General features: G+C 44.2%; 1 protein-coding gene across 1 annotated transcript in view; it reads left to right on the forward strand.

Annotated features, from left to right (window-relative positions):
- The first annotated feature begins 7195 nt into the window (after positions 1–7195).
- The window catches only part of LOC109919395 (exportin-1-like), a 53922-nt gene continuing 48919 nt past the window's right edge, over positions 7196–12198 (forward strand). Inside the window, exon 1 of the mRNA XM_048600980.1 lies at positions 7196–7576. Within this exon, the coding sequence (XP_048456937.1) occupies positions 7196–7576 (381 nt within the window). The remainder of the gene's footprint in view (positions 7577–12198) is intronic.

The following is a 12198-nucleotide window of genomic DNA, read 5'->3' on the forward strand; positions in this document are numbered from 1 at the left end:
GACATTTGATGATAATAAGAAAGATTTGCATTTATGTGGAACCTGTCATGACCACTTTAATGTAATTTACAGCCAATCAAATTGTTTGAAAAGTGTAGTCACTTTTGTAATGTACAAAACATGATGGACAATTTTGTATGCAGCAAGCTGTCACAAATAGCAATGTGATAATTATCATAAAATCATGGAATCATAAAGTGCAGAACAGGCCCTTTGGCCCATCCAGTATTCACGGACAAAATCAACTTTACTTTACACTGGTTCCATTTTTCAGTACTTGGCATTTCAAGTGCTAATGCTAATATTTTGTAAAGGTTATGAGGTTTCTCGCCTCAATTACCCTTCAAGGCAGCTCATTCCAGATTCCCACTACCCTCTTGGTGATACTGTTTTAAAAATTATTTGTTTCAGTGACTGAGGCATAAACATTTGCCATTTGCGTTAACGTCTCTATTTTTCAACAAAATAGTGCTTTTGACTTTTTATGTTTCATCTGAAAGACAACACCTCTACCAGTGAAGGGATAGCAAGAATTGCAGAAGCTGGAGTCAGAGACAAAACAGTATGGAGCTGGAGGAACACAGCAGGCCAGGCAGCATCAGAGAAGCAGGAAAGTTGATGTTTCGGATCAGGACCCTTCTTCCGAAATGGGGAGGGGGATGGGAGCTGGGAAATAAATAGAGAGGAGGGGTGGGGCTGCAGAAGGTAGGTGGAATGGTGATAGGTGAGTGCAGGTAGGGAGTGGTGAGGATTGGTCAGTGGGATGGGTGGAGTAGATAGGTGGGAGAGAAGGTGAGCAGGTTGTGTCAGGTCAAGGTGGTGGGGATGAGAGGGAGGGTTGGACATGGGCTGAGGCTGGGGTGGGGAGATTTTAAGACTGGTGAATTCCATGTTTAGGCCATTGGGCTGTAGGCTTCCAAGGCGGAATATGAGGTGCTGCTCCTCCAGTTTCTGGGCGGTGTCATTGTGACACTGGAGGAGGCCCAGGATGGACACGTCACCTAGGGAGTGGGAGGCAGAGTTAAAATGGTTGGCGACTGGAAGGTGTTATCATTTGTCACGAACAGAGTGCAGATGCTCTACGACATAGTCTCCAAGTCTAAGCTTGGTCTCACCGATGAAGAGGAGGCCACATCGGGAGCAGTGGATACAGTAGACCAAGTTGATGGATGTACAGGTGAATCCCTGTCTGATATGGAAGGTTTGTTTTGTGTCTTGAAAGGAGGTGAGGGGGGAGGTGTAGGGGCAGGTGTAGCACTCCCTGCTATTGCAGGGAAAGGTGCCGGGGGGGGGGGGGGGCTAGTGGGGAGTGTGGAGCAGACGAGGGAGTCGCAGAGACAGCGGTCCCTATGAAAGGCGAATAGGGGTGGGGAGGGAAATATCTGTTTGGCTGTGGTGCTGGATTGGAAATGGAGAATGATACGTTGGATGCGGAGGTTGGTGCGGTGATATGTGAGGACAAGGGGATTTTTTTTATTTTTATTGGGGGTGGTGGTGTGTGGGTAGAAGTGCGGGAAATGGAGAGATCCGGTTGAGTGCATTTTCGATCACCAGAGGGGTAAGTTACGGTCCTTGAAATAGGAGGACATTTGGGATGTTCGGGAGTGGAGTGCCCCATCTTGGGAGCAAACACGGCAGAGGCGGTGGAATTGAGAGTAAGGGATCACATTCTTGCAGGATAGTGGGTGAGAAGAGGTGTACTCCCAATTCCTCTGCGTCCGCCGTGTCTGCTCCCAAAATGGGGCGTTCGACTCCCGTACATCCCAGATATCCTCCTATTTCGAGGACTGTAACCTCCCCTGTCCAGTGATCGAAAATGCACTCAACCACATCTCTTGCGGCTTCCTTCCCCCTCCCCATTTCTGAAGAAGGGTCCTGACCCAAAACATTAACTTTCCTGCTCCTCTAATGCTGCCTGTCCTGCTGTGTTCCTCCAGCTCCACACTGTGTGACCTCTTTTTCCAAGCTGATCTAATCTTTCATGGATATTTCATTGACTGTGAAGCACTCCTCAATATCTCAGTCTCAATTTTTTGTGCTTTTGTGCTCAAGTCCAGTAGTCAGACTTCTGATTCAGGGACAGGACTGGTACCAACTGAGTTATAACAGACACGTTATGTTCCTGGGTAAGATCACTAAATTACGTTAAGGCTTAATTAGGGGCTAATATTTTTAAAGAAGTCAGAAGGAGAGGTCCAAAAGATTGACTAAGTCACAAGATTTCATGGCTTTGAACAAACACCAACAGTGCTATACAAGTTCAAACAGTAATACAAACTGTAATTCCTGTACAACATTTTTCTAATAACCAGAATTAACATGTGGCAAAAATTGGTAACGTTCTGTGAACGATCACTCCACAGTGCATAACAAACGGCAAACATGATTAGGATAGATCCTATAGATTTCTCGGTAACTTTCTCTCGACAATAATGACAGAGTGATCATCAAATCTGATTAAACTTCATAAAGATTAAATTTTCACTTTGATCAATCTGAACCTGAAATACCCTCTTAAAAGCTATTCCGTCATGGATGGCCTCATATCCTGCTCCCATTCTGGTCGCTCACCTTCCTTTCCTATGTCTACACCTTCCTTTACTCTGAAACTGTCCCCAGTACTTACTAACTAACTAACTACCAGCTTTTTGCCAACAGCAAGCTTCACCAAGCTAGATATGTCTCTGGGTTTTCACTGAGCTCCAATCTTGCTCCGTTGTATAAGTCAAATACTGTCAATAGATTTTCAACATGCTCTCTCTCAGCTACATTGAAGTATTAATGCCTGCAGACTTCTGCTCAGCTCCTCACAAGTTCCCTCAACTTAAAGCTAGCAATCGTCCCACTTTCTTAGCTAACTAGGAGTTCTTCTGAGTCCTGACTCCAAACTATAGCTGCCAATTAATTCCTAGAACTTCTCTCTGAATTTGTTCTAACAGCATTCAGTTGCTCTTGACTCCTCTGGAGGACAGATAAAAATCAACACACCTAACTTGGAGTCTGCTCCTGTCTCTTTCTCCAACTAATCTGTGTCCCCAAAAACAGCTTTTCAGTGGCCCCTGAGCTTCCCTAAGTGACTTATTGAAACTGTTGCAATAAGCCCCACATCTATCATAGGTCAGAATTGAATGTTGCCACCTAGAAATTCTGGAACTGCCTGTGGCCCTGAATGTAACAATATTGACATTTCCACAGAATGCTGGCTTTCAGCACAAAAAATGCTTATGCATCGCATAAAACAAATCATTTTACAACAAGTAATGGATTTGGCAACTTTAAATGTTGATAGCATGTCATATATGATAAAATTAGAGGAAAAATGGAGGGAAATAAAAATAGAGCAGTTTATGTTATTCCTGTTTACCCTTGCATTGAAATTAAATTATTTGTCTCCAAGAGTAGTTTTTCTTAGTTCTTCGTGTAGCTGTTGAGAAGACTAGCTACAAGACCGCAGGATTATACGTACAAATTTTGAATGAAAACATATGATTTATTGGCAAGATCACTGTCATTTGAAAATATCTTTTATAAACAAAGTGGCTGAATGGAATTTAAATTTTGAACAGAATTATTCAGAAAGATTAATAATGATTTTACAATTTCATAATTATTGCTCCATGCGATAATTTTTTTTGTAGATTAAATTTTTCCAAGCTGATCTAATCTTTCATGGATATTTCATTGACTGTGAGATTCTTGATTGGGATTGCTAACCTGGGCCAATAAGGGAGCCCTAGCTGACGGATGTAAACAGGAGATTCAGAGAGTCCCCATTCTGTGACTGCCTTTGAGCTGGCTGGTCATAGCCCATGATCGTGCACGTGTAAATAAAGGGTGACTTGCTGATGGGAGACTGGCCTTTGTGCAATTATTTCAGTGGCAACGAGGGAAACAGTTCGCTCCTGAAGAACATTCACTCGCAACAGTCGTCTTTGAGCTGGGTAAGCATTTCTGGCATCATGCCTTTATTTGGGCAGCTTGACTTGTTTGATCCTGCCGCCGAAGACTGGGCCCAGTATGTGGACAGAATGCATTACTTTTTTCTGGGCAAATGGCATTGGGGCAGAGAAATAGCAATGCGTAATTCTTCTGATTGCTTGCAAACACATAGCATTTTCAGTTATTAGGAGCCTAGCTTTCCAGATTTTAAAATGTTATTAAGTCAGAAGAATTACTCGTTGCTTTTTCTCTGCCCAGTATCATTTGCTCAGAAAAAGTAATGCATTCTGTCTACATATTGGGCCCAGTCTTCGACAGAATGATCAAACACGTCAAGCCTCCCAGATAAAGGCATGGTGCCAGAAATGCTTTCAAGAGTTGATGGATTTAGTTAGGGAATATTGCGACCCCAAGCCTCCTCTAATTCTGAGACACTACTGGTTTTATTCGGCAATCCGAGAACCATGCGATTTCGAATCGGGGGATTTTTGGCAAGGTTAAGATGAGTGGTAGAGACATGTGATTTTGAGTTAACACTGGATGAGATGCTGAGAGACAGTTTGGTATGTGGGATTAATAAAATCATGCAAAAGTGCCTACCAGCTGAAGCCCAACTGGACTTCAAACGGGCACTACAACTGGCTTTGTCACTAGAAAATGCAGCAAGTGGAGCCTGGGAGCTACAGGGCATCCCAATGGAAGTGGAATCCCTCACCTGTCCGATTTGAGTTTGGGGAATACTACTTGAGTGTAAGCAATCGCAGAGCCTCAAAGAGGACATACCCTGAGCAGAGGGACCCTAGGTCAGTCACAGCAAAATCCCAAAATAAAGCTGAACCTTGGCCAAACGGCTTAAATGTTCTCATAGTTGCTATTATAGTTGCTGCGGATATGCAGACTTGAGGCAGCAAAGCCTGACTGGAGTAGGAGAGCTCATCAGCACACCCTGGAAAGTCCACCTACGTGCGGTTTTGAACAGTAAAATTGTTAAGCAACATCCAATCAGAGCTATTAAGTTAAATTAAATTCCGCTTAAATGGTCACCCAGTTTCTCATGGAAGTTTATACTGGTGCAGCTGTACCTGTGGTTTGCAGAACCAATCTTTAACAAAATTCACTCTGACCCTTAAGTTTGCGTAAGACCTCGGCCAGACTGAGAACGTACACCAGGGAACTGTTACAGAGTAAAGTTAGAGCTTCGGTGCTGGTATCTTATGAGCAGCAATTGCTGCAATTACCAGTAATTACCAGTAATACCAGTTACTGTAGTAAAAGGCTTGTGCCCAAACTTGATGGGAAATTGGTTGAGAAAGATGCATCTTGATTACTTCAATATTGTTCCATTAGAAAATGGCTGCCTGAATGAAATTCTAATTAAATACACAGACACTTTTTTCAGGGAGGTCTAGAGATCATAAAGGAGCCTTTTTTGTTGTCCAGGGAGCAATTCTGTGATTCTGCAAAGCCTGCCCAGTGCCATTTGCCTTACGGGCAAAAGTAGAGGCAGAAATCAGGAGACTAGAAGGTGAAAGAATCTGAAGCTAGGGCAGTTTGTGGAATGGGCAGCACCAGTCAAACCAATTGTGAAGCCTGACAGCACGGTTGGCCTTTGTGGGGATTTTAAGCAAATGGTAAGCCGCTTCTTGCAACTGGATAAATACCTAATTCCTCACATAGAGGACTTGTAAGCAAAACTGGCAGGTGGGCTGTCCTTCATGAAGACTACCTGCAATTGCGACTAAATGAGGGGTCCCAGACTGTGCCTCAGCGTGTGTCGAACGGTGCCTCAGCGTGTGTCGGACCGTGCCTTTGTGCGCATACTATGTCTGCGTGTCTGAACTATGCTTTTGTGTATGTACCATGTCTTCAAGTATCCCCACTGTGTGTGGGAGGCCGACCGATAGCTCTGGGGAATGTGTTTGTCTGTGCAGTTTTGTACTACCATTTGAACCAAACTGTGTTTCTGTATGATATTTCATATCAACGTCTCTACTGTTTGGTGAATTACCTGATTACAGTGACCTTGCTTTGTGTCATGTTTGAGATACTGTTATCTTATGTGGACTTGAATCTTCTGTTTGAACTGAGATGTTTTTTGTTGTAAGATGTTCTCTATTAACGTGATTATTTTTGATGCATTGTGACTGATGCTATGTGTTTGTTGTCTGTAAAATTTTGTATTACCGTTTCAATATTGTATTTTCTGTCACACTGTCCAGGAAGCCAAGTGGTGAATGTGGATGCCTTGAGCTGCCTCCCACTGGCAGATACACCACCGGTAGTGCCTCACCTGGAAGAGTCCATTTCGGTTTTGAACTTCCTGGACACCTTTCCAGTCACCGCTGACAATATCCGACTGTGGACACAAAAAGATCCTGTCGTAGCGAAACTGAAACAGCCGGTGGTAAGAGGGGAGACAGAAGGGCCATTGCAGTCTGGATTGAAACCTTTCTGGACCCAGTGAGACCAGATCACTGTAGAGGATGGCATATTACTGTGGGGAACAAAGGCGATTGTCTTGAGTAAAGGTTACTGCCAGATACTGGCTGAACTCCACCAGGGTGATCCAGGGGTTTCCAAGATGAAGATGCTAGTAAGAAGCTATGTTTGGTAGCCGGGGTTGAATGCTGACATAGCTGAAATGGTGGGACCATGCCCAGAATGCCAACAAGGACAAAAACTACCACCAGTAGCACGCCCACATTGGTGGTAATGGCAGGGAACACTCTGGACTCGGTTGCATGTTGACTGTGCCAGTCCTTCCATGGGCTCAATGTTCCTGGTTCATTATGGACACCTGCACAAAGTGGTTGGATTTGCATAAAGTTCGTTCGGCAAGCGCAAGGACAGCGATTGAGAAGCTGTGAGTGTCGTTCGCGATACACGGACTCCCAGAAGTATTGATCAAGGACAATGGAACGTCAGCTGGGAATTCAAATATTTCCTAAAGTCAAATGGCATTTGGTACATAAGGACAGGTCCATAGCATACTTCGTCCAATAATCTAGCAGAAACGGTGGTCCAAACGTTGAATGTAGCTTATAGAAGCAGGCTACAGTGTCACTTGATACCAAATTGACCAGGTTCCTGTTCAGTTATGGGACCAACCCCCATGCAACAGCAGGCATAGCTTCAGCAGAGTTGCTGATGGGGAGAAAACTTCGCACCAGGTTAAACCTGATGTTCTTGGGGTGGGGGAGCGGGGGTGGGGGGGGGGGGCGGTGGAAAGAGCGTTGTCGGTGAAGCAGCAGCAAGAATGCTGGCCACGTGCCACTTTGAAGCGAGAGAGACAATTTACTTAGGAGACGAAGTTTGGTGCCGGAACCATGGAAATGGCCCTGTGTGGGTACAAGGCGAGGTTGATGTGAGGTCAGATCCCGTCACTTACAAAGTTCGGGTAGGTGATAAAGCCCTGAACAAACACGTGGATTACCTGAAAGCTATTAGCTCACAAATGGGGCAGAAGCAAATTATACCTGGCCTCTCAAAACAGCCAGAAGGCCTGTTGGAAACTGTAGGTGCTCTCCCTCCATCTAGTGTTGAGCAAACCTCAGAGTCCAAAATGGATGCAGCCCTGATACCATTACTACTGGAAGAAGAGGAGGAAATTGTCCCAAGATGCTCTGGATGCCAACAGGTGGGCTACAATCTGGTTACGCCACCCATGTCAGAGTTCAAATCAGAGGAACTGGATTTGGGCAGAAAATGTCACAGGAAAAGCTACAAGCCAAAGACCAGGCTTACATCCCTTAGCAGGGGAGGGATGTAGTGATTGGAACCAGGTGGACCTCATTGACTGTGTAGTCATTGGCCCAGGTTAACAGCCCAAATCAATCAGGAAAGCCCTGGCTCACCAATATAACCAGGAGATTAGAATCTCCTCAGTTCAGGTGACTGACCCCGAGCTGGCTGGCCACAGCCAGTATACCGTGCACAAGTAAAGGGTGACTTGGTGATGGATACCAGCCTCTGTACAGCTATTTCACTATTCATTGTGGAATTTGGTCTTGCTGATGAGGCTGGCATTTATTGCACATGTCACGTGGTGGACTTTCTTCTTGAAACACTACATTATATCTTTTGACAACCAATCAGAAAGCCATTGAGTGTCTGTGTGAATTAGTGAACAGCGTTCGACAAAACATAATTGAACAAAGTTTCAGAATTTTCAACACTCCGAGTATTTGGATACATGAAAATGATGACAATGTGTCTTTGAAGAACTCATCAAAGTTTATGTCACCTCTGTAGAGGATCTTTTTCAGGTTTTTAGAAAGAATTTTAAACTGAAATGCAGATGGTTCAGCAAAAGACATGATCAAAATCATTAAAAGAAAAAGAAGAAATAGGTCCTTGAGGCTTGAAGAGGCCTGTACACACACTGGAAGGGCTACCAGTATGGGGTCTAATTAACATTTCATGTGTAATAATTATGATGTAGGTATACTACACAAATGCTATATTTCTCCACGTAGATGGACCACACATAAAAGAAAACGTTGGAAATATTTCCTGTGGTCAACACCTTTTGGATTGATTGAATGGAACAGATATTAGAAAGTCGGACAGATTGAGTTTTTAAAAAAAAATTTTTTTGTGGTGATAAATGAAACTTTGCAGGTTGGGCATAGTTACTAATCTGTTAATGTGCTTTTTTGTGTGCATTTTGTGAAGCTTGCATTCTTTTATTTTACTTTATTTTTGATTATGGACTGAATTAAGAAAAAGGCTGTTTTATAACAAAGGACTAGGAAGGAATTACTGCACTTTTAAAAAAAACCAAATTATTGAAACTCAGTCAGTTGTGTTTACATTTTTTTTCAACCGGTGGGGGAAGGTGTAAATAGAAGGCATGGCACTGGGGCATGTGTCCAACATGAGATTCAGCCAGTAACAAGTCACTGATTGGTTTGTCCAGTTGTGGCCAATGTGGATGCAAAAGGTAATCAACCTGGTGACAGGTCTCCAGTTCTGGGGTAGCTGAACAGCTTGTGGGTGTGAAATGATACAGTGAGAAGCCCTTGGGTTTCTGGAATGGGAGGTGGTGGCTCTCTCTCTCTCTTCCCCCCCTCCCCCCATCTCTGTCTCTTCTCTCTCTCTTCTCTCCCCCTCCCCAATTAAATAGCTGAAGCTAAAGAAAGCCAGTTGTTTGCTCCCACTAGTTGCTTTAAACTGTTGCTTTTAACCAATAATTCGGAGACTTTATCATTTGTGAACCAGACACTTTGTGCCAAAGGAAATATTTTTCAAAAAAACTAAAGGAGTTTGGAAACAAAATGAAGCCTCCATCAAATTCTCGGTACTGGTGCCAATGAACTGTTTCCCAATATTTCTCCCCCTCCATCAATGACATCAATTCTTTTTGTCTATCTGTATGTGGGTTTGGGAGGATTTTAGAAGGTACTTAGAGTTTTAAGTAGTTACATTATATGTTGATAGTTCATAGTTGTTTACTCTTGGTTAGAATCTATTTATATGAAATAAATAGTAATTTTACTTGGTCCATGTTTTTTTGTTAACCTGAGGCTATTCGACAGATAAGCTGGGGATTTTGTGTACTTTGATAAAACTTCTGAACTTTTGTAATGTGTCTGGGAATAGCAAGCCTTGAGTTCCAGTGTGCTACCCCAGTGATGCATAACAAAGTCAGGAGGCTCTTGTTGGGATTGCTTTTGAAATACAGACAATGAGGATTTGGGTCTGGTATTAGTAAATCATAAGAATGAAGGAAATACAGGACCTGTCCTGCAAATAAGCACATTAGAACTTGTAAAGGATTTCCTGCAGGTGGCAGAGTTGTACCTGATAGTCATAAGTAAACTTTCAAACCTCACGCCACATAAACTGCAGTTCACATTACTGACAGAGCTAAGCAGGCAAAAATAACTGAGCACTGGCATAAGAAACAAAGTCACGAATACCTTCCATTATGTTGTGTGGCACTTTCACCGTGTTAAATGGGACAGACTTCGAACAGATCTAGCAACTCAACTGGAAATCTATGAGACTCTGTGAGCCATCAACAGCAGCAGAATTTTACTCCAGCATAATTTGTAACCTCAGGGCCCAGCATATCCCCCACTCAACCATTACCATCAAGCTTGGAGATCAACCTTGGCTCAATAGAGAGTGCAGGAGGGCATGCTGGGAGCAGCACCAGAAATAACTAAAAATGAGGTTTCAACTTTGGTGAAGCTACCAAACAGGACTATATGCATGCCAAACAGCATAATCAGCCAGTGATAGAACTAAGTGAGCCCACAACCAAAGAATCAGATCTAAGCTCTGCAGTCCAGTCACATCCAGCAATGAATTGTGGTGGACAATTAAACAACTCATCAGAGGAGGAGGCTCCACAAATATCCCCACCCTCAATGATGGAAGAGCCCAACACATCAGTGTAAAAAATAAGGCTGAACTTTCACAGTAATCTTCAGCTAGTGTGCAGAGTGGACAATCCATCTTGGCTTCCTCCACTGGTCCCCAGCATCACAGGTACTGGTCTTAAGCCAACTCGATTCACTCTACGTAACATTAAGAAATGGTTGGAAGCAATGGATACTGCAGAGGCTATGGGTCCTGACAACATTCTGGCGATAGTACTGAAGACTTGTGCTCCAGAACTTGCCGCTCCCCGAGCCAAGCTCTTCCAGTACAATTAAAATACTGTCTTCTACCTGATGATAATGTGGAAAATTGCCCAGGGATGTCCGGTACACAAAAAGCAGGACAAATCCAGCCCTGCCAATTACCGCTCCTCAGTCTACTCTCAATCATCAGTAAAGTGATGGAAGGCGTCATCAACAGTGCTATCAAGCAGTATCTGCTCAGCAATAACCTGCTCAGTGACGCCCAGTTTGGGTTCCACCAGGGCCACTCAGCTCCTGACCTCATTACAGCCTTGGTTCAAACATGGACAAAAGAGCTAAATTCCAGAGGGGAGGTGAGAGTGACAGCCTTTTACATCAAGGCTGCACTCAACCAAGTGTGGCATCAAAGAGCCCTAGCAAAATGGGAGTCAATGGGTGTAGGGGGGAAAACACCTGCTAGTTGCAATCATACTTGGCACATAGGAAGATGGTTGTGGTTGTTGGAAGTCAGTCATCTCAGCTCTAGGATATCTCTGCAGGACTTCCTCAGGTTAATGCCCTCAGCCCAACCATTTTCAGTTGCTTCATCAGTGACCTTTCCTCCACCATAGAAGTGGGGATGTTCGCTGATGGCTGCACAATGTTCAGCACCATTTGTGACTCCTCAGATATTGAAGCATTCCATGTTCAAATGCAATAAGATCTGGACAATATCCAGGCCTGGGCCGACAAGTGGCAAGTAACATTCATGCCACAGAAATGCCAGACCATGACCATCACTCGTATGAGACAATCTAACCTCCGCCCTTTGACATTCAATGGTATTACCATAACTGAATACCTCACCATCAATATCCTGAGGGTTACCATTCACCCAAAACTCAACTGGACTCACCTCATTGACACAGTGGCTACAAGAGCAGGTCAGAGGCTATGAATACTGTGGTGGGTAACTCACTTCCTGACTCCTCAAAGCCTGTCCATCATCCACAAGTCGGGAGTGTGATAGAATACTTCCCACTCGCCTGGATGGGTGCAGCCCCAACAACACTCAAGAAGCTTGACACCATCCAGGACAAAGCAGCCCACTTGATTGGCACTACATCCACAAGCATTCACTCCCTCCACCACTGATGCTCAATAGCAGCAGTGTGTACTATCTACAAGATGCACTGCACAAATTCACCAAAGATCCTCAAACAGCACCTTCCAAACCCAGAGAGGTATTAGGAACTGCCGATGCTGGAGAATCTGAGATAAGGTGTAGAGCTGGATGAACACAGCAGGCCAAGCAGCATCAGAGGAGCAGGAAACCTGACGTTTCGGGTCTAAACCCTTCTTCAGAAATGGGGGAGGGGAAGGGGATTCTGAAATAAATAGAGAGAGAGGAGGAGGCGGATGGAAGATGAATAAAGGAGCAGATAGGTGGAGAGGAGACAGACAGGTCAAGGAGGTGGGAATGGAGCCAGTAAAGGTGAATGTAGGTGGGGAGTTAGGATGGGGGATGGTCAGTTAAGGGAAGATGGACAGGTCAAGGAGGAGGGGATGAGGTGGGCTGGTTTTGGGATGAGGTCGGGGGTGGGGAGATTTTGAAGCTTGTGAAGTCCACATTGAGACCATTGGGCTGCAGGGTTCCCAAGCGAAATATGAGGTGCTGTTCCTGCAACCT

The sequence above is a fragment of the Rhincodon typus genome, chromosome 9 (genome assembly GCF_021869965.1).
Source record: "Rhincodon typus isolate 14 chromosome 9, sRhiTyp1.1, whole genome shotgun sequence".
Lineage (NCBI taxonomy): Eukaryota > Metazoa > Chordata > Chondrichthyes > Orectolobiformes > Rhincodontidae > Rhincodon > Rhincodon typus.